This window comes from Macrosteles quadrilineatus, unplaced genomic scaffold, assembly GCF_028750875.1.
Source record: "Macrosteles quadrilineatus isolate MER2022 unplaced genomic scaffold, UCM_ALF_1.0 Scaffold_4__1_contigs__length_99947679, whole genome shotgun sequence".
NCBI lineage: Eukaryota > Metazoa > Arthropoda > Insecta > Hemiptera > Cicadellidae > Macrosteles > Macrosteles quadrilineatus.
Window position 1 is genome coordinate 85,095,014 of NW_026542597.1, and position 23,807 is coordinate 85,118,820.

General features: G+C 35.4%; 1 protein-coding gene across 1 annotated transcript in view; it reads left to right on the forward strand.

The window, feature by feature from the left end:
* Window positions 1-23,807, forward strand: part of LOC128991485 (protein unc-80 homolog) — a 113,086-nt gene that overhangs the window by 19,115 nt on the left and 70,164 nt on the right. The window contains exons 11-22 of the mRNA XM_054414405.1: window positions 2,527-2,568; window positions 7,268-7,401; window positions 8,515-8,661; window positions 9,843-10,015; window positions 10,700-10,887; window positions 11,473-11,603; window positions 15,665-15,697; window positions 19,432-19,543; window positions 20,186-20,368; window positions 21,019-21,242; window positions 23,086-23,324; window positions 23,611-23,795. Of these exons, the coding sequence (XP_054270380.1) occupies window positions 2,527-2,568; window positions 7,268-7,401; window positions 8,515-8,661; window positions 9,843-10,015; window positions 10,700-10,887; window positions 11,473-11,603; window positions 15,665-15,697; window positions 19,432-19,543; window positions 20,186-20,368; window positions 21,019-21,242; window positions 23,086-23,324; window positions 23,611-23,795 (1,791 nt within the window). The remainder of the gene's footprint in view (window positions 1-2,526; window positions 2,569-7,267; window positions 7,402-8,514; window positions 8,662-9,842; window positions 10,016-10,699; window positions 10,888-11,472; window positions 11,604-15,664; window positions 15,698-19,431; window positions 19,544-20,185; window positions 20,369-21,018; window positions 21,243-23,085; window positions 23,325-23,610; window positions 23,796-23,807) is intronic.

Here is a 23,807-nt window from a genome sequence, read left to right on the forward strand (position 1 = left end):
TATATTCATCCTCACTAGGGTTTAAAGTGACTCTTTTTGACTCGTGTTCAAGTTTTACGTTCGACAGAAAGCTGATGTCAAGAAATGAGTGAGGATTGAAAAGACACTTTTTGTCCGTGTGATGAACTTTATTTTTCTCCATATTGCACCATTGCGATGCGGATCTAAAGTAGCTATTTTATTCCCTAGGGAGTACCCTAAGTGAAAAAAAGTTAAAAAAAAGTAGTGGGAAATTTCCCCTGAAACCGCCTAAATTTTGTGACGGAGTATAATAAGTAGAAAATAAGTAATGCACGTTGATATTTGTTGTAGGAACCTTTATAGTTATATACATTTGATCTCTTGTCAGCTAATAAGTGATTTGAAAAAGCTAGAAAAAACCTGAGAACCCTTCACAGCAATTCATTATGTGTGCAAACCATTTTATTTTCTGAAAATTGCTAAACAAGTGGTGTATTTAAGTTTAGGCTAGGAATTTTGTGTACATATGTTAAGTATTTTTTGTAGGCCCTGTTTTGAATATTTTAGTAGGGTTTAGATAAAGAAAAGCCTATTATAATTTTAAGTTGTTAATATTGTTCTGCAACTTCCTGTTTGCAGAAAACCAAAGTACTTTTATCGTCTGTGTTTTTATATTCTGTATAAATCCACCAATGGCTTAATAGCAGTGATCGTTGCTGTTAAAGAGAATTAGAGAATACTTTTGATGGTTTAAATAACCTATATTTCTTATTTCTTGCAAATAATCTGTATGCAGGGATATTTTAATTTTAAAATGCACATTGGATAGTTTTACTTTGAACTGTTCTATTTCTCGTATTAGTACTATTTATGTTTTCTATTTTTGGAAACAAATTGTATTACCTACTAAAGAGTTTTTTTGTAGAGATTTTTATTTGGAGAACAGTTATTAACAGAACGCATATCGTATGCCAATACAGTATAATTCCTCGTCCCATGTGTACAAAATTTATTTTATATACCAATTGCGAATCATAAGACATTTTAAAATGACAATTTTCCATTTACCAATTGATTGTTTAGGATATTTTTGATCTGGTTTTTTGTCTTGTTGGAGTAATTTGACATAAACAAATTTCATTGATATAGTTCTAATAGTTAGATACAGGGTTTTCATAAATGAATGGTGCAATTTTAACTTTAAATTAAAAGAAAACTATATAAAGTACATTAAAAATATTTATTTCATTAGAATCTCCATTAAAAACAGTTTTATATACTGATGCATTTTACATTTCAATGTGTCCACCAACGATAGCTCTGCAGACATCTAATCTATGGTCGATCTCGGCCCATACGCTGTGCAGCATGTCTCTTGTAACCGATGATACTGCCTCATAAATCCTTTCCTTTAAATGAGCAACATCACGGATTTTCTGAGAATATACGATGTTTTTTACGTATCCCCACAGGAAAAAATCGCATGGAGTCAAATCCGGGCTTCTAGGAGGCCATGCTATTGGGCCACCTCGACCTATCCATCTTTGTTCAAACTTGTTATTCAAAGCAACACGAACAAAGTCCTTATAATGGGCTGGTGCTCCATCTTGTTGAAAATACATCATATTGACATTATCAAACTCGTCAATTTTAGGAAAACAAAAATTTTCTAGCATATCCAGGTACACATTACCATTAACACTTTTCTCGGCAAAGAAAAAAAGGTCCAATTACTTGGTTTTTAGTCAGTCCACACCAGACGTTTACCTTTGGTGTGTCTCGGATTTTTTCGATGATCTCATGAGGACGTTGAAAACCCCAAATTCGAACGTTGTGTCTATTAACACATCCATTAACATGAAAAGTTGCTTCATCTGAAAACATTACATCATTTAAAAATGATTCATTTTCTTCAATCTGATTTAAGATGTAAGTTGCATACTCCACACGTTTATTTTTATCATTCGGTTTGATACCATGCAACAGTTGAATTTTATACGCATGAAAATGCAGCCTTTTATGCAAAATTTTATGCAGAGTTGTCACTGGGATTCCAAGCTCCAGACTCCGACGTGGAAGAGATTTTTTTGGACTTCTAAGACAAGATTCGCTAACGTTTTGAATTGTTACCTCTGATACAGGCGGTCTCCCAGAAGTCTTCCGTTTTTGTACCGATCCAGTTTCTACGAATTGTTTACTCCAGCGCGTAATGTTATTTCTGTGAGGTGGAGCTTTGTTAAATAATCCCCTAAAAGCCCTTTGCACTAAAACAACAGACCTTAATTCACTCAACAACAGCACACACTTGGCTTTCTCTTGATCAGAAAACATGTTTTTTGATCAGAATCGAATATTTGAGGTTATTGCACAATTTAACCAACAACAATGAAACAGCTGTTTTCTAAGACAGAGTAATAAAACTAAATGAGCTGAAGAATTCAGAGGTGCCAACCATTTTTTTTTACCTCGCACAGTAATTATTTTATAAGCATTCAAAACTGCACCATTCATTTATGAAAACCCTGTATAATTAAATCTGAAATAATTTGACGACGTTTTTGACAGTTTCAGGTTATTGTGCAGTTCACTCACTCCTCGGGAAACAATGTAAGTGAAAATTAACTTCTCAAACTGTAATTCAACTAATTAGAAATAATTTGTATAAGCCATTTATATCTCTTATATAGGCTTACCTCCGTCAGTAGTCCAAAATTGTGTCTTTTTCAACTAATGTTGTTCAAAGCTTACATGTTTCGTTGCACTGCAACATCGTCAGAGCTTTTTGTCAAAAACATCAAATGATTTATACATAAAACAAAACACGGAACACGAAACATTTAAACACGTAATAACACGATAGCGCTATCGACACGGCACGGCAGCGGTTGTAGGTAGACTGGACACGGGTTAAGTAACTTCGTCCCGTCCTTCTCTGTTATCAGCTCGGTGGTCAGCTGTTCTAGATGAGATAACGGTGTTGAAGAGGGAGTGGGACTTGAATTGTAGTTTATCATTGAGGATGTATTCCTTGTGTTCTTCGTTTACGTTCATTTTATATATCTCATACTCCTCAAGTGTGTCCAACTTATTACCTTTCCCGCAAAAATGTAGAACTTCCAAGCCGTTCTTAATATCACTCATTGAGTGATTACAATCTACAAGATGTTGAGCAAACGCGGATTTTTGTTTATGGTGTTTAGGATCTGGTCGGTGTTCTTTATATCGTGTTTGAAAGGCACGACCTGTTTGCCCTATGTATTTGCTAGGACAATCCGGACAAGATATCCTATACACGCCGGTCTTATCTACTTTGTCACCTATCTCAACTTTATTTGCCAACACGTTCCTGGTACGGTTTGTGGTTCTGAAGGCTAGTTCAATGCCTTGTTTAGCGAGTTCTTTCTTTAATGCGTGTTGGATAGTGTGACTATATTCCACGCAGACATATTTTTTCTTCTCTGAGCTGTCAATCTTCACACCTTGTTTGTTTTTATGTTTTTTGATGAGCCTATCTACCAAACCGCTTTTATAACCATTGACTGTAGCTATATGTTTTATAATTTTGTATTCAATCTCATAATTTACTGCATTTAACGGAACTGTTAACATCCTATGGATCAATGAATTAAATGCTGAAATTTTTTGAGAATATGGGTGGTATGAGGTATTGTGGATAGTTTGTGCAGAAGTAGTTGGTTTCCTGTAGATGCTATAATCGAAACTGTCAACATTCTTCCTTATGGTTAAATCTAAAAAATGTATGCAGTTCGATTCTTCTGTTTCAAGTGTGAATTCTAATTTTGGTGCTATTTGATTTAAATATTTGAGGAGGAGGTTTAATTGTCTCTTGTTGCCATCAAACAATACAATGGTGTCATCCACATATCTATAGTACATGAGTATTTTATCTTTATATTTGTTTTTATCTGAAAATATGTTATTATTTTCAACGTGATTCAAGTAGATATCAGATAAGATACTTGATAGTGGCGATCCCATAGCAAGGCCGTCGTTCTGTAAATAATATTTACCATTAAAAGTAAAATAGTTTTGACGGAGTACTTCAGTTAATAGTTGTAACATTTCATTTATTGCTTCAGGTAGTAAGTTTGAATGTTTATTTAGGTTGTCATGAACGATGTCCAATGTGGTTTTCAATGGGACATTGGTATACAGGTTTACAATGTCAAATGAGGCAAGAGATTGGTGCATTTTTATTTTAAAGTCTTTCGTTTTATTTATGAAATCGTAGGTGTTTTTTAGGCTATGATTGTTTTCAAGGACAATATTTTCTTTCAATAAACATTCTAATTTCTTGGCTATTTTATAAGTAGGAGCGCTTGTATAGTCTACTAGGGGTCTGATGGGAATACCCTCTTTATGGACTTTAGGTAGGCCACGTAAAATGGGCGGGGATGGGTTCATGACACGTAGATATTTTATGTCATCTTCAGTAAATAGCACTTTACTCTGGTTGACCAATTTCTTTATTTTGGTGTGAAATGATTTCGTGGGATCCTTGTCTATTTCAATTATGTCGTTTTTAGAAATGAAACTTTGCACTTTGACATTGTAATCAGTTTTATACATTATTACAGTTGTATTGCCTTTGTCAGCTTTACATAGAATAGCGTCATTGTCATTTAACTTAGTTTTAATGTTTTGTAAAGCTTTTAACTCCATTTTTTGTGACGGAAGTAAGATTCTATTGCCTATCCTGTGTTTTCTATTTAATTTGCGTGTGATTATTAACCTAGCCTCGTTTCTGTCATCTTCATTAACGATAGATTTGATTGCCATTTCAGCGTTTATTACTTCATTAAACATGCCTTTTTTACCGAGTTTTGGGAGGTTATGTTTTAGCCCTTTATCGAGAAGTTTCATTTCATCGTCATCAAACTTGATTGAAGTGTTATTTACTGTACTTGGAAAAAATTCGAAGTCGAAAAGAGCAGCTGTCAATTTATCCTTCTGCGCATTTATAAGTGAGGTTAGTTTCTTGAAAACAATCATAGCCTAAAAAACACCTACGATTTCATAAATAAAACGAAAGACTTTAAAATAAAAATGCACCAATCTCTTGCCTCATTTGACATTGTAAACCTGTATACCAATGTCCCATTGAAAACCACATTGGACATCGTTCATGACAACCTAAATAAACATTCAAACTTACTACCTGAAGCAATAAATGAAATGTTACAACTATTAACTGAAGTACTCCGTCAAAACTATTTTACTTTTAATGGTAAATATTATTTACAGAACGACGGCCTTGCTATGGGATCGCCACTATCAAGTATCTTATCTGATATCTACTTGAATCACGTTGAAAATAATAACATATTTTCAGATAAAAACAAATATAAAGATAAAATACTCATGTACTATAGATATGTGGATGACACCATTGTATTGTTTGATGGCAACAAGAGACAATTAAACCTCCTCCTCAAATATTTAAATCAAATAGCACCAAAATTAGAATTCACACTTGAAACAGAAGAATCGAACTGCATACATTTTTTAGATTTAACCATAAGGAAGAATGTTGACAGTTTCGATTATAGCATCTACAGGAAACCAACTACTTCTGCACAAACTATCCACAATACCTCATACCACCCATATTCTCAAAAAATTTCAGCATTTAATTCATTGATCCATAGGATGTTAACAGTTCCGTTAAATGCAGTAAATTATGAGATTGAATACAAAATTATAAAACATATAGCTACAGTCAATGGTTATAAAAGCGGTTTGGTAGATAGGCTCATCAAAAAACATAAAAACAAACAAGGTGTGAAGATTGACAGCTCAGAGAAGAAAAAATATGTCTGCGTGGAATATAGTCACACTATCCAACACGCATTAAAGAAAGAACTCGCTAAACAAGGCATTGAACTAGCCTTCAGAACCACAAACCGTACCAGGAACGTGTTGGCAAATAAAGTTGAGATAGGTGACAAAGTAGATAAGACCGGCGTGTATAGGATATCTTGTCCGGATTGTCCTAGCAAATACATAGGGCAAACAGGTCGTGCCTTTCAAACACGATATAAAGAACACCGACCAGATCCTAAACACCATAAACAAAAATCCGCGTTTGCTCAACATCTTGTAGATTGTAATCACTCAATGAGTGATATTAAGAACGGCTTGGAAGTTCTACATTTTTGCGGGAAAGGTAATAAGTTGGACACACTTGAGGAGTATGAGATATATAAAATGAACGTAAACGAAGAACACAAGGAATACATCCTCAATGATAAACTACAATTCAAGTCCCACTCCCTCTTCAACACCGTTATCTCATCTAGAACAGCTGACCACCGAGCTGATAACAGAGAAGGACGGGACGAAGTTACTTAACCCGTGTCCAGTCTACCTACAACCGCTGCCGTGCCGTGTCGATAGCGCTATCGTGTTATTACGTGTTTAAATGTTTCGTGTTCCGTGTTTTGTTTTATGTATAAATCATTTGATGTTTTTGACAAAAAGCTCTGACGATGTTGCAGTGCAACGAAACATGTAAGCTTTGAACAACATTAGTTGAAAAAGACACAATTTTGGACTACTGACGGAGGTAAGCCTATATAAGTCATTATTCGTAGTCCAGGGGCTATCAGAATGAATAATATACATTTATATCTGATGGATGGTCAAATCAGCTGTGTAATCTAGGTTAGGTTTAAACAAGGCCATGCTGCAGCGTGGGCAGCGCAACACGTCACAGTGGTGGATAGTTGTACTAAAGTTGTTTGACGTAAACAGCCAGCTTATTTACCTAAAACATATGGGATGACAGTGAATCTATCCACAAGTGTGAAGTCATGGATCCTGCAGCATGGCCTGTTTTTCTAGTGGGGCTTTGGTATAAAGGGTATCGCAGGCATGTTACCTCAGACCAGATGTATAAATGCAAACAACTTGGCCTTCTTACAGTCTTTCACTATTCATTTTCGAACTGTTTGTAGCATAAAGTATTAAAACAGTTTTAATATACCATGGCAATAATACCCTGTAAAGACACACATCGATTCAACATAAATTAACTTAAATCATTTATAGCCAATTGGAATAAAGCTATTTGATGCCTTGTCAGAAAATTTACAATTAATTTCACATCCCCAAAAATTAAAGTCGGAGGTCCAAAAGTATTAAGTGAAGTCAAGTTTCTATGACATCAAAACCTCCATGAAAAGGTTGCTGAATTAGATTTAAATTGATAGATTAATCCTGATCCACCCAATTCCTTCTCAGAGGACCACTGATGGAAGAATCATGTATGATGTATGACTTGTAGGCGCACACGTCTACCAGTATCAAGCAGGTTCAGGTGCCTGTGCCTCGTATTACCAAGGTGCCTACAGTGACGTACGAGAGGGTGGCTGCCACTCCTACGATTCCACGCCAGAAGCCTCAAGCTCAACCTACAGGGTGAGATTTTTGGTTGATTGGAATTCAGTTTTGTTATGCATGACAGTGAATCACACAGAGCAAAATACGCAGGATTTTTTTATCACAAAAACAAGATTTTTACACCTTGCACAAGATGAAAATTGTATGCAGAATAATCTTATACAAGGAAGATTTTAGGCTCTGACGCATGATTGTCTTTCTTTCCTGCTTTCTAGATAAATGCTAACTTTAATTAATTAAAATTTTCTAGCTTAAAATTATCGCAAGGTTTAAAGTGTAATTTTATTGTGATTCATCTAAAATATCACTCAGGATTGAACAAAATTTGTATGAACTCATGCGGGATAAAACAGGATTTTCTATGTCCGGTCAGGGGATTTTTGTTTGGGTTGTGTGGAAACACTGAATGAAAATTGTCTAAATGAAAATGGAAACTCTTTTTAACATGTAAGCTAAAAGAAATCTAGCCAAAAAATGTATTTCTTTAATGTGGAAATGGTCACTACAGTTTCTTCCGTTTCCCCCACAGTGAAAACAATTGATGAAGCAAGAACCTTACACACTTTTGAAGTACAGTCGAACTACTTTAGTACGAACCACGGTAAAACTAATTCTTTGGTAAGACAAATTAAATCCCCTTGCAACTTTCATAAAGGTCAATGCTAAAAACAGCTCTGTACAATGTAGTTATTAGGTAAGACGATTTTGTTTGTGACATGAGCTAGGACTGATTGATCTCTATACAACAAATATTCTTAGCACAAAACCTGACGAATGCGACCTCTATAAGACGAATTTCTCATTATCTTAACCTCCATAGTACGTAGTTTTCAAAACAAACAGAAGCTTGTCTTAACATGAAACCCCACCTATCCCTCTTCCTTCCCCAGTCATTGTCCCAGAGCAAGGAGAAACCTCTATAAGATGAATAACAGCAGTATTAAACCTTGATAAAATAAACCTCTTTATTAAGAATACCTTCATAATACAAATTTTGCCCCTACCCCTTAAAATTCGTTTTATAGAGGTTCGACTGAATATTTATACTGAAAAACTGAAAGACTTTAAAAAATTCAACATTACTTTTTGTGGGAAAATTTTGACCTCACTCCAGTTAAACTGTTTGCCCAGGACCCCGTCAGCAAGGGGAAGGGGAGGTCCCCCAGTCAATGACATCGCTGCAGCTACATTTCTTGACGTAGCCGTGCTGCGATGTCTCTTCATATCTCAGTGGCCCGAGGAAGGGGTGTTCTGGGCTTTGCAGTATCTTTATCATAGGTGAGTTACATAAGTGGCACAGTGACTGTTTTGCTTCATCATCAGTTAGTTGATTATTTTTAAATGATGATTTTATTTCACTGTACAAAATAACACAAGTACAACAACATACAAAATAACAGTTCTGTATTGCTCTTGCGAGTATACATATTATTCACTTGCACAGGGTTTAATTTCCTTCAAAACATTTTAAATATACTTACTGTACACATTTATTACAGGATTTCTGAAATCTGTCTAATCGCTTAACCGTCACGCTCCCGGTCCCTAGGGTTAAGAGACGTTAATAGAGGTTCTACTCTAGTTATCTAACAGAATCTCAAATCTCAAACCACCAAAACGTTGGAAAATTGTCATTTTAAGATTTGATCTGCAAAAAGGACCATAACATACCAAATTTTAATCAACATCGTTCCAGCTGTTTCGTAAAAATACATTTTTTCTGTTATTTTATGAGTTTTTATAGAAAAATTACCTTTAAAAATCATAACAAATATGTATTTACCTTTTTGTCTCCAGCTCCATTTGATGTAACTTTCGTCACAACCGTTTCGGCTTTGTAATGCCATTCTAGATGTTGAAAATCAGCTGGAGTTTTTGGAGCTGGATCGTCATCTTAGTTGAAAAACACAACACAAAATATACATTTAATGTATATACAAAAATTAAATTAAACCGGCCTGTCGGTACCGGCATTTTGTGTTGTGTTTTTCAACTACTACGCTACTCCAGCTGATTTTCAACGTCTTAGGACGGCATTATAATGCTGAAACGGCTGTAACAAAGGTTTCAACAGATCGAGCTATAGACTAAAAGGTAAACACCTATTTTTAATTATATTACAGCTCAGGTGTTAAAACATGGATTTCAATTTAAAAATCAAAATTATAAAAACATCTAGAGATGTCTTAGATTAGTGACATAATCATTTTTTCTAAAAATTGGACCACAGGTCTGTGTAGCTCTGCACACTTTCTTTCACACACAGACATCACTTAATAAAACACTTTTAGGGATTCACTGGGACTTAAAATAAATTATTCCACCCAAAACTCAACAAAATTGACAAATTTGACAGAAACAATACTTTATCTATACTAGTGTATGTATAAAAGGAGAAAGTAATATAAAACATTTAACAAAAAGTGAATACCCCTCAAGCATACAATCTTCCCCGACAGATTGCAGGAGCTCAGCGAGGGGTCCATCAGCCAGCAGCAGTCTCGCCGTCGCAGCAACTCTTTGCCGATACCCAAGATCGAGGTCTCTCTCTACCAGAGTCCTGAGACCAAGAAGAAGGAGAATAAGGACTTCATTGAAGTTCCTGAACCAAAAGACATAAACGTCCTTGCAGGTTAGAGGTATTCCTTTCAGATTTATTTGGTTGCATTTTAAAGGAAAGCCAGTTGTATTCTAGAGGTTAATACCTTTTTTGCAATATTACAGCACTGATATTACAAGCTGTAGGACTTCTTCAGTAGGTTGAGAAAATTTCCTCTTCGCTGAACTCTATTACTTTTCAAATAATTGTTTTCAGATTATTCGTTGTCTCTACATTCAAAAAGTTGTTTCATGTCAAATTTATTTCTTATAGAAATAGCTCACATTGCTTATGCTTAGTCAACTGTTGTAGAAATTTCAAAATTTGCTAGACAAATTATATGAAGTTTTAATTTGATGAAGAGTTAACAATTGAAGGTTTCACATGCATGTTGTGATTCCTTTTAGCTGAATAACTGAGTTGCGCTGTTACATTAAACCACAACAAATTAATCTAGTTACAGGTTGAATTTATGAACTTTGTGTTGCATGAGTTGTAAGAGTTAACTAGCATGGATTAATCCAACAGTAACACAAGGTGACTGAATAAAAACATGACAGAAAAAAATGAAAGTTGCACAGACTAAAGTGTTCAGTTCAGGTAAACAAATCATTCTATATTGAGATCTAAACACATACAGTAATGGTATATAAAACAGTGGTCACTATTTTGTGTCTAAAGTGGTTAGGTTTCAATATGGTTCTACTGTCATTGCAGAAGCCCCATTCACGGTACACAAAGTAAACGAAGACAAGACCTCACATACAAGGCGCTCTAGTGAGAAGGGGAAGAAGAAAATGAAAATGGCTGACTTGAGGGCTTTCGTGGAAACCAAACTGCTGTCAAAATCAGACAAAGCTCTGGAGAGGATCGGCCAGATGGAAACAAAATCTCTAGACGATCAGGTTCGTGCCTTTTAACCTCAATGTAACTACCAACACAAAAAATGTTTTTGAATTTTTCAGCTACAATTTCATAACCAGTTTAAGAGCGGAAATAGTTGGAAGGGTTGTTGAAGTTATGGTGTCGGGTAATCTTTGTTTGTGTACTGCATCACAAACAGTATTCGAACTGGAGGAATTCTGTAATTTTATCATTTGTTACTGTCAATATTTTTCCTATATTTTCTTTTTGTGTCGTAATATACCTTTTTTACCCGTCCCACTTAACCGATTTGTACAATGTGTAATTCTAAAGTTTACAATCCAGCGGTAGGACAAATGTAGGGATGGACGGGTCTCAAATTTTTGAGATTCAAAAAATCTCGGATCAAGCAAAATTTGTTTTGATCAGAGACTTTTTTGAGACAAGGTCATAACAAAAAAATTGGAACACCTTCAAAAAGGAAACGTACCTCTGTATCGCAGAGACTTTCTGAAGCCATATTTTAAACTGTATCCATCTCAAAAATCAGTGAAATCGGTTTATTTGGTAATTTGTTTATCCGTTATGACTCTGATAAACTTACTCTATGTTACTCTATATCACAGGAGTACCACCGTAGCCTAGACACGGGAGACGAACACCTCGCTCGTGTTGGTTCACCTGTCAACAAACTCCTCGACCCAAAGCCTCGACCTGTCACAAACCTAGTGAAGGGGAAAAGCATGCCAAGTTTGAGGTACGCATAGCTGCATAGTTTATTTTAACGAAGAATTTTTAAATAATCATGATTTTTTCAATAAGTTGAGCTTTCCTATGTAACTGTTTTTACCATCTAGCTCTTTTAGCACCCAGTTATTGATTTTATTTTCTCTTACTAATTGATTTGAGTTCACTTTTGATTTTTTTTTTTAATAGACAGGCTAGTTTCCAAACTAAGCACCCTTCTATCAATCGATCAATCTTTGTTCACTTATACATTGAGTTAAATGTTGCTTTAAGACCCAGCCTAGATATTACGTTCCCCTTCTTAGATCTTTGAACTACTTCTATGTTCTATCCGTCTACGTGTGTGATTATGTTCTTGTTCTTCCTCTTTGAATTTATTACTCTCCATAGCGCTTTTGATTTGTCACCTGCTTTTTCTATGGTATGTTATTTTCTGATAGGCTGGTTTCCACACTAAACACTCTTCTATAATCTTGCTTGGCATGCAAGTTTGAAATATGAACGGAAAATGTATTAAGCCCAAAACAAACGGGAGGCCAACATCTGCGCACCAAAAAAAGTTATCACTAATGTTACCCTGTTTGTCAACACCTTTACTGCACATGCCAAGACATTTGTCATGGATATTGTAATGCGATTATATTTCGTCTAGCTATTGAGAAGGAAACGTATATTGTGCCTTAGCATGCACGTTTAGGTTAGTGGGTTTTTAATTTCTTGTTTGTTGAGGTTACCGCCAATATTAATATTATGAACAGGGCTTTATTTTCGCTTTGTTGGCGTTGTTTATCTTGTTATATGAACAACGTCGTTGTAGCATGTTAGAAATTTTATGATATGGAATAGAATAACGATACTGAATGAGTTGCATTGTGGAAGGAACCTAATCTCAAAACTTTGCTTGATCCCTTTTTTGCCGTATGTTTTGAAAGAGTATCCGGGTACTTGCCCCTGCTTTTTCCTCGATTTGACAATACTGAGGGCCGGCTAGCACTTTTGTTTAGTGCTGTTACCTATTGGGTTTTTGTAAAACTACGTGCACATTGACTGGGACTTAACAGTACATGCTAAAATATGCCTCTACTATTTGATGAAACTGAATTCAAATATTTTCCCGCACTCATCCACACAGCTCATTAGCTGCCCGCTCTCCCAGCAGCGGACGGTCATCATGCAACCGCAGCGAACGTGTTAAACGTGTCAATACAGCCAGGTCCGTCAGCATTGGCGAGTGATTTAGCGCAACTATCTGTGCCTGGACGTTACCCCCTCCTCTCCCATCGGTTTAGTTTTTTTGACATTTTATATAGTTTGTGTCTTCTTTTTGTCGTCTCGTATGTTTGCAGCACATCTTGAAACTCTGAGAATCGAAAGTAGCCTTGAAATGTCCGATTCCAGATTGCTCATCAAATAAAATTCTCGTAGTACATTTCTCCTGTTGAGTGTACCCAATAATCCCGCTGATGATGAAAGACAAAACATTCTTATCACTACTGCTGGACCTAACAAAACCACCTCGACACCGAGGTCCCATACATGACTGCTCAGTAAGCTCAGTAGCTTAGCTTGCCACACAGGGAACTGCAAGTAGATGTGAGAATCATCTGTGTTTGACAGCTGTGCGCAGAGATTGGCCACTCGACAGACGGACGACTGGTGTCTGTTGTCCTTCTTTGGTTCTATTCACAAAGTGAGAAGTAACTACTAATTATTGGTTTTATTACTATTTTACTTGATAGAAAAGGATGATGGAATCGGACTTAACTCTGTGATGGAAAGACATGGGACGCCTGTCACAAGATGAATCACATTCCAGTAATATTCAGATATTAGCCGATGATTCATCTGTCTGTGTCTTATTACCAAGTATCATATCCAAGGGTCGGATGTTGAGATTCAACTTTACCTCTTCATGGTAAAACTTAAATCCGTAACTACTATCCTCTACGGTTTCAAGTTTTCCAAAAAAAAGACAGTTTGTTCCATTTGTTATTTCTCTATGTGTTCTATAGACAATTCACTGATCACAACTTAAATTAGATCTAAATTAAATTTAGATTGCAAAAATACAAATATTATATGCATTTGTATTAGTTTGCAAACTAGCCTGATCTCACCATTGAAACTCATTTTTTTGGAAGCAGAGGTTTGAATTCCACATTTTCATTTAGGTGCAGACCTATGTTCATTCCTAGTTGTAAATGCAGTATGATATATCCTATGTCATTGTTATGTCTCTTATGTTAAAATATGTTTTATTGTTTAACTGCCATTGATTTTTTTATCTTGTAAAACTCCTTAATTTCATTGCGATCTCTTAAAATTGATCTAAAATACAACATTTGTTTTCCTTTCATAGGAAAATTATCAGTACTCATTGAGCACTTTTACTATAGTTTGGATCTAAGTGTTAATTTATTTTTTTTATGGGCTATTTGAATAAAAGTAACCATACATTTACACACACTGCAGGTTTTTGTGCAACAGATATTTTTAATTCTTTTCCTTTGACCATGACTCTAAATGTATGTGTTTATTTTTCTTCAAAGCATTATTCGGTTGGTTTTGTGGCATGTTTTGCATTGCAGATTCTGTTTATATAATTTTATAAAGAAAATAACAATTAAGTTGGTTTACAGTTATGATTTTCTAAACTAATGAAGATTAAATTTTATACCACTATCTGGGTTAGGTAATATTAACTAATACATGTATTGATTAACACAGGACTCAGAGTCGGATCCTTAAGTACTAAGTTTGGCTTTAGCAAATGACTTTGGCTTTTTACCAGTTAAATTACCTTAATACCAGTTTAATTTATTTATTTTATGAACAAATGTTGGTTGTTTTTCAAAAAAATGTATATTGCTTCTTTTGATTAAATGGTTTAGTTTTTTTGCGATTTTGTGATTTCCTTTATTGATTTATATATTTATAAACAATAAAACTTTTTGTGTGAAAAACAATTATTTAGAGAAAGTCTTAACTATCTTTTGATTTGGCTTAACCCTATTATCTTAGATACAAATGGTTTGTAGATAAGAGTAGGTATTTTTAACATTCATCCGATATCAAGTTGTCTTTCAAATTTTAGCCCCAAGTGTGTATTACCATAGACAAAAAGAATTAAATATAGACCGTCAGCTGTGCTGCAGGTACCATAAGTTCTGGCGCACATTGCTGGGAGCGCCATGTAGTTACGGCCTAAGCACTACGTAAGTACACGGCGCTCCCAGCGGTGTGTGCCAGAACCTATGGTAACCAAAATACGGCTGACAGTTTAAATTTAATTCTTTTTGTCTATGGTATTACTTATATAAAAGGTTATTACCGACTTAACTTATTTTAAACACTGTTTTATGTTTAGATATTAAACGCTTTGAACTTTTGGCAGGGAGGTTTAAACTGATCATGTAACAATAAATGAACTGAAAAAATAATAAAAATGACATTACTGGTAGCCTACGTTATAGTTGTATTGTTTTTCATTTTAGTGTTTTTGGGCAGTATCAACTTATGAGACATGGATTGTACAAGTTTTCATTTTGTATCTGTTTTTTTTTTTACCACAACATTGTTTTACAGTAAAAAAATAAGATAGGTACCTACTGTAGTACAAAATATTTATTTGAATATTATTTGTATACAAAATAAAGTAAGTTGTTGTACGTATTCTTTTTATTTTTACTTCTAACAGTCATACATAAATTTTTGTTAAATATAAAGACGGTAATTTTTGGCAACATTTAGTTGGTCCTTAGACTCATAGAATCCACATTAATATTAATAAATCAATCATTCCATTCCATTGCATTTGTAGCCACACTCCCCCCCCCCAATCTTACATACATCAAACACCCATTAAACCTCCCCCCCCCTTAGAAAAATAATGGAATACAATTCCAACCCTAGTTTAGCAACGTTACAATCAATTGTACCCTTACAAAATCAGTGTGTGGCATTTGATCTTGTGTGTTAAATGTACAAGTATGTATGTGAAGGATAGTCTTACTCTGAATGTACTGTATTTGTCTCTCTTTCCATGTACATTTCTGTCTATTTCTTCTGTAGCTGTTTGCTTGATGAAATGACGTATGGGGGCGGGTAAGTGGAGTCCTTTCAAAGTAGATCACGTAGGGGTAAATTGTAACGTGCAATGTGTGTGTGGCTGAGTAAATATATATGCTTGCGAGTGTATATGTTTACGCGATAGCATTGTACCAGCAATTTCAGGTATTAGTGTAAACAGTTAATATTTTTGACAATTAATATTTTTCTTAAGGTATGTTTAAAAGTATGACACATCTTACTTAAAGTTATTTTAAATAAAAAAAAATAGAAAAATGGTGCCAAAAAAATGTTACTACAGTCGAACATAACCAGCTGGCTGGACAGCAGCAAACGTACTGAACTGGCAGTGAGCACACCTAGGGGCTGAAACATGTACTATGTAAGCTCCACCAAAGTCAACACTCTGGTTATTTTTGGGCAACCCCTCATACTTATGTCTACAATCCAAATTATTTCTGGAGTAAAAGTTACGTTTGGACCCTAGGCCATGATTAATTTCTCGTTATAAACTGGGTTATCTTGGCTTCGTTGATGTAGTAGCAGCGACGCCAATATTTCTTAATCTATTTATTTTCACACACATTTTCACATTAACATTTTTACATGAGATGGGCAGTAAAAACCTTTAGGACAATTACATGTGCACGTATGAGCGGGTTCAGGTCTGCGGTGAAACTCACAAGTGTAAAAGGTTTCTGATTTATTATCTGTCTGTTAAATCTGTTAGCATCTTGAACTAAAATGACTAAATTAAATGTTCTCTACCCAAGAGTAAGTATTATGTAATTTTTCATCACCAAAATGTTAGGCACCTTTGACGATAAAATAGTTTCATAAGACTCTGGTATTTCTCAAATTTCCTTTGTAACAATCAGTAGTGATTTTTGTGCATTTTGTTGGTACAGCATGACCTCAATTTAATACCAAACCTCGTTGAGAATTTTATTGGTAATCTAATAGAAGCGTATCTAAAAATAAAAGTATAAAGTGATCTGATAAAAAGATAGGGCATTTGCCAGGAATTACTAAGGAAATTGACAGGAAAGCAGGCTTACCTTTAAATAAGTCCATAGAGACACATAAAACATCACAAAAGTAAAAGTAGAAATTTTTGTGGTCGAACCACTGGAGATCTAAAGTATAAAGTGAAGTATTGTCTCCATCATGGGTAGGTAGCATACTTACAGCACACTCATACTGTATTTATAACTAAAGAAACATATATTTTCTATGTGATAAGAAATTAAATTTTTTTATTGGAAAAGTCGGATAAATACAGGTTGGTAGTTTTCACAGCATTTCGCTCTGGAGATTAAACTAAACTTTTACAGACATACATATTCTCTTTAGTTCTAGCACAGAGAAGTAAGTTATAGATGAAACACGCTTATTGGATGTCCAAATGCCTTTAGCTCTATTTTGTGTCTGAAAAATACATGTTAGAGGAATATCCTGAGCAAGCACTGTACAACAATTCCTATCGCACAGGGCACAGGGTCTTCCTCCACCGTGAGCCTTGTGGTGGTGTTGGACTTTCCTCTAGACACCAGCGACTAGTGCAAGACACCACTTAAGTGTACCATTGAGTGTTTCCTCTGTACCTTACTTCTCTGTGGTTCCATTAGTTCCAAGAGGTCAACGCTCCATCTTCTCCAATCCCCTGTTCCTCCTCTTTGACATTTTGCTATTTCTCTCCTCTTTTCCACATTTATTTCCACGTTTTCCGTCTTCCAAGGTGTCTTTTCTCAGTCTACTTTCTTTTATTACCATCAGATAACATCAACAAATAAAGCATATAAAGGTAGGTTTTGTATAAAGCATATTCTGATTTTTAAATCCACCCAGATTTTTTTGCTATTCTGGATTTTGTGATCTAACAGCAGTTCCAGTGGTAATTATGAAGGTTTGACATGTGTCTGCGGGCTTCCATTGCTAAACACTTTAGTACAGGAAACATTGAATTTGTTTTAGTAGCTTTATTCAATGAGTAATATACCACATGTCATTTACCGTTCAATATAAAAATACTTGATTTGATAGTCCTATCACATTCCTTAAGAGAAAGTTGACTTAGTCAACAAGATGTTGTCAAATTGTCTTTTTATCAATGGTAATCAGGTGATCCAGATGTGTTTCCTTGTATTATGTTAAAAATGATATTTAGCTTCAACTGGGGTTCTTGAGGTTGTAATCATTCAAATCTTGGGTGTTTTATTGATTTGTACAGTTTAGACCTCTCTAAAACATCCATTATTTCCCTTATGACAGTAATGTGACTTTAAGATCTAGTTTGCTGGTGTCAAAAATATTGTGAATAGGTACTGTTGATAACAGTTTTTAAGGTATCGTGCAAATTTTGATTTGGAAGATGGGATTTACTAGGTCTATTACAAAGAATTGTACACCTTTTTAGCAAATTTCCCTCATAGGGAATAAGCTATTAACTATTATTATCCCTTCTCTTAGACCATCACATTTCTCCAGCTTGTTACTCCTTCTTTCCCATACATTCCATATTTCTCATGAGTAACTATTTGCCTATAATTTGTTTTATACATTTTGTCTTAATCAGTACCATTCAACTTGAAGGACATTTGTCTGGAAAATATATCAACATTCAACTCATTGAGGGATTTTGAGGATTGAGGAAGGAATGTGATTCGCTGTGTACGCCTGTTAGTTAGTGTCATGTACTTGTTGTAGTGCATATAATTCCAATCATACTATCACTGTACTTGTGTCAATGTTTAGGGCATCATTGCATGGTACACAGTTGACATGTAGCCTTGATTATGTTGTTGTGTAAGTAAGTGAATTGTCTAATACTTTCAGATTTTCCATATAGGAGGAGGTTAAAAATAAGCTATTTTAACAATCATCTTACTATAAACCATAGGTAACAAAATTGTGACTTTCGTTTGGAAAGGCAATTTTAATTGGTGTTGGTTGTGAAATAACATTGAAAATCTTTATGGTTTCAGGAATAAATTAAATTTCCATCATTGACTTGTTAAGCTACTTAATGTCAACGACAGCTTTTTGAATGTCACATGTTTAATTTATCTTTTAAGCATGTTATAACTGGAATTAATCTATTTCCACTTATTACTTTTTAATGTCTTTTTCAGCTATTGTGGTGGTTATTTCTTGCTCCCCTTATCATATAAAATTTTGTATACCTAAAACGTCTACTGTTAGGTTTTTTTAAAAATGTTTTTTGCAATAGACGCAGGAATGCTAAGAAATACCTATGTATTTCTACAAAGGGGGTGGGTTGTATTGTTATCGACATATAGGCCTACAGGCCATATATATATATATATATATTATATATATATATATATTATTATATAGGCCATATAGGAGTTGTTTCACCATATAACTCGTTAAGACTAAAACCATGTCCTGATATAAAACAAAATACCACGTTATTCAAATATTGTTTATACAATATGTTTTAAACTATTCCATAGGACAATCCGACCTTCATCTTATACAGCTTATTGGTTTTTAGCAATACAAATTTTCAAACCATTTTTTAAATATATTTTTTGGTAAAACCTTTCCAGGAAGTCATTGGACTGTATATTAAATAAAATCAAATTTTAAATAATTTATTTCATTCCTACAAAAATAACCTAATTTATGAGATACACTAATATAATGGTTCAAACCTAGCTCACTCATAGGATTTCCATTTGGTTTCCTAAACTTTAAGTATTTATCATGCAACTGTTATTGTTAACCTTACTGAATGTGATTATTAGATATATCGGAGAGAGTCGTAGAGATCGAGAGCAGATGGATCCGTCTCCCAATCCGATCATAACAGTGACGGAGCACACGCCTACACCGTCTCCAGACTACTTCCGCAGAAAGGTAAAGCTCAAACCTAACCTAACCTAACCTAACCTTATATTGAGGCCTCGACCACAGAGGGATAATGTACCGAGGAAACTGTATGGGACATCCGTGCAGCTGTAGTGCCTCCTGTTTTGCAGGAAATATACTTTTGATGAACAAGGAAGAGCCTGAGTAGTGAGCCCTGTGCGGAAATTCCTATCACACAGGGCACAGGGTCTTTCTCTATTGGAAGTGTTGTAGTACATGAGAGAACGATGGACGGTGTTGACCTTGCCCTAGACAACAGCCGTCTCTAGGGCAAGTGCTCGGAACCTATGCACTATTGAATGTTTTTCTCTGTACCTACGTCTCTGTTACTGGCCACAATTTTGATTTTATTAAGGACTCCTTTCTCTAAATTAGTTTAATTTAAACTTAATACACTTTAAACTGTGACTAAACCAAGGATTGCTTTCCCTGCTGTTTTTTGATGGAAGTTTAGTGTAACCAGGGTTTTCTTTGCAAGCGACTGAGTTGGCAACATTGATATGCTGTTTTGTGTGTAATATCATTAGTTTCACTTTGACACTTTAGATTAGGCACACAAAAATGATCTATTGGAAATATCAGTTATTATATCTAAGACAAAGGTTGTAATGGCTCAAGTTTGCTACGCAGGGTTCCATCGACAGCCAGCTAGATGCGGCCAGCTTGAAGGTAGATCAAGAACGCAAGCCGAGTCTCACTCGCTCACAGACAGACAGCAACATAACCTATACAGCTGAAGAAACACCCGAAGCCTCTGGTTGTACTTATTACATCACCAAAGAGGGGAACATAGACCTTCATGTCGTCCTCAAGGTAAACTGGACAAGTCATACTAACCAGGGTGTGGTTGGCTACTGGCTGTTTGTTTAGTACAGAAAGCAATTGTCAATTTTAAGAAATAGATTTAGTACGCAGTTGTAGGATTGAACACAGCAGTTCATCAATTCATGTAAATAAAAATTGTCCCTTTGAACTGAGATAGTCTTTAAATTCCAACAAATTGATTGGAAAAATAAGTTAACCGAAACTTGGTTTTATTGTTCAGGAAACCATGGTATATCTCAATAATCCAAACTAGGTACTTAACCTAAAACTAAAATGGTCTAAAATCTTCAGCAAAACAAGATAAAATAATCTACCTGCAACTAAAAAATACTCCCGCCGCAGCAAACCTGCAGACTGCAGACTAAGCAAATTTCCATTTACCTGATTGGATTTTGACTAAAATATTCCCTTAAAATTGTCAGTTTTTTTTCTACTTAAATTACATATATTATTTTAGGTATGGTTTGCTACTACAGGGGTAATAAAGTGTTTCAGGATAATAGCTTTGGATGAAATAAACAAATTTGCTGAATAATGGATGAGGAAGTAACAGGTGACAAAAATAACAGTATTTACTTCACCTGTTACCGGCAGCTAAGGAACGTTTGTGAGTATTACTGCAGTAACGGTATTTACAGGCCGTCCATTCAGTGGTGCTGAGAGACAACGTGTGCTGCACGCTGCGTGTGTGTGAAGTTGTGTTCAACCTGCTAGAGCTGCTGATAGACATGGGAGTGCTGAAGACTCATCAGCCCGCAGACAACGGCAGTGATCACGACAACCCTCCTCCTGAACCTGAACCTCCCAAGGTCACTAGCAAGGTCGAGACTCCTCACGGGTTCGTCATGAACTGTGTCATCAGGTATGAAGTTAGAGACTGGAGGGTAAATACATAAATAAGAGGTTTGCCTGTAAATGATGCGTCGTCATAGCTTAGCTCAAATGTGAGACCAAAATCGCGTTCCTTACACATCGTCACGTCACAGTACTATTATAATACAGTAGTATAATAATGATGTGTCTTAACCGAATCTCAAATCTCAAAACCATCAAAACTTTGGAAAAGTTTCGGTTTCGAGATTCGATCACATAGTTTCGAGATTCAAAAGTTTTGAAATTGAAGATTTTTACAGTATTATTTTTGAAAATGGTGACATTTTTTGTCATTATTATTGTTAATAACACTGTTTCCACACAAGCTCGTAGCAATAGAGCAAACATATCACAGTCAACAGTAATAAAACAAGTAAACTGTATTCTGAACCTCAAAAGGCACCTTAAATACTATAATTTGAACAACGTACGTTTCAGTTTCATATCAATATTTCATAACACAAAGAAATATTGACTACTAAATGTTCTAACTAATCTAATACTCATGTTTATGTTGGTGTTAGGGGTTTAGTTTATTTTAATGTTGGTTGTTTATAAAAAAAATATGTTGTATTCAAGTTCAGGATATCAGACAAATATTTATGATATGTCAGTGTCAGGAGTCGGATCTCTTTAAGTTTTGACTGCATACTTAACATTTTTTTATTACCTGTATTTTTTGTAACCGTCACCTTTGTAACCAGCTAAGTAAAAAAGTTTTGCGTTTAGGTTTTGAGATTCGAGATTCGGGATTCGATTTTTGAAAGTTTCGGTTTTGGTTTTGAGATTCAAAATTTCTGGTTTTGACGATCACTACTAGAAAACATTGTGAAAGAAAATTTACGCTCCCGCCGAATATGTATCGTGTTCTGTGATGAGTTTTCTGTAAGAAGAGAAACAATCCTTGTTGATTATGGTTGCCAGTTGACAGATGTGTCTGCATAAGTGTTTTGACGTAGTACATGTGCATAAGTGGTTTAAAGAGACTGCAGAAGGTACTTTTTGCTCAACCGGGTTGGCGGCAGGTGTTTGGATCCCATGCCCACTGAACCTGCTGGTTGGTGCTGCCTGTAATCTTCGGTACTCCTATAGAGACTTCCCCTATTAATTCCACAATATTTTTAGTTCTTTTTTGTTCAGTCAAACCATGATCCAAATGCTAAACTCGTAACTTTGATCACTTTTTTAAACAAGACAAATGAATTAGCCATGGAAAACATCGTGCACATTTTTAAAACCATCTCCTAACTACCTCCTTGTTCACATTTTCTATGTCCAAACATGTTACTCCATTCACATTCATCAACTGGCAATAGACTTTGGTATCAGTTGACGTACGAGACTAGAAAAATATTATTGTGATTCATAATCAGTGGGAGCGTCAATTTTCATTCACATGTCTTCAAAGATTGTGACGAAACTAATCGTCCCTTAGGAGTGTAGGTATAGGTGTAGAGTGAGGTCCAGATATAATAGCTTTTTTTGTTTTTTTTTTTCCTAAGACACTAGGCACGAGCCCGGAATTTTTTTTCACATTACTTCAGGCTAGACCTAGGGGTTACGGCATTATCACTTGGATAAAATCCATTAGTTATTTGGCAGGATTTGAACCCGGGGCCCCAGGAACCGGAGTCCCGCGCTTGACCAGCTCGCTCCCCCCAGATATAATAGTAGGATGAAAAGTAAGAAACACAACATTAGTCTCAGATTTCAACTAGTCACTAGTCAGCATAGCTGCAATAAGAACTTGATGTAGATTTTATAATAGGAAGCACTCTTGTACAAATAAAAAAACTCATGATCAAGCGAGTAACAAGCTAATATTTTCACAGGGTGCTTCGTCATCTGGGTTGTCCCCACGGGTGTACAGAAGGCCAGCGTGGACCTCCCATAGACTTCTTACGTTCTCAAGGTCAGAACATCCTTGGTAAGCTGCACCGCGCCGGCGCCAAACAGTTTGGCCGCTACCTTCGTCACATGGTCAACACGGACTCCATACCTGAGATTCTGGATTTCTTTCACTCTTATGTCGGCTTCTGTGTGGACCCTAGCTCTTTGCTTTCCCCTCTGAGTAAGTGTAAAAAGTTTTTTTTTTTTTTTTACAGCTAATTAGTTGGGTTTACAGAAAAGTTTGTAAATTAGAGATCTTCGAATGTTTATAGACTTGCGGGTTTTTATAGAATCAATACTTGAGATGTAAATATTAAATTCTCTTAAATTTATGATTTGATTTTCTATTTGATACAGTAAATATATTTCACTACTACAATATTTCTCAATACCTGACAAAATTAAATTATACTCTTTGTTTCTATTTCCAATCATTGTACCGGTACTCTATGTATTTGTTGTTACAGACCAAAAACGCAGCTGCAGCAAATCACCTGATGTCGGTACGCAAGGAGGTTACGCCACAAACTTTGGCGCAGGTCTTGGTGGGGGTGGGCGCGGCGTAGAAGGACAGATTATGGTTAACATCTTCAAGGCCCTAGTGACACGATTGGTCAAGTCTAACAAAGATTTGAAGCTTCCAGAAAACATGGTGAGTGCAACC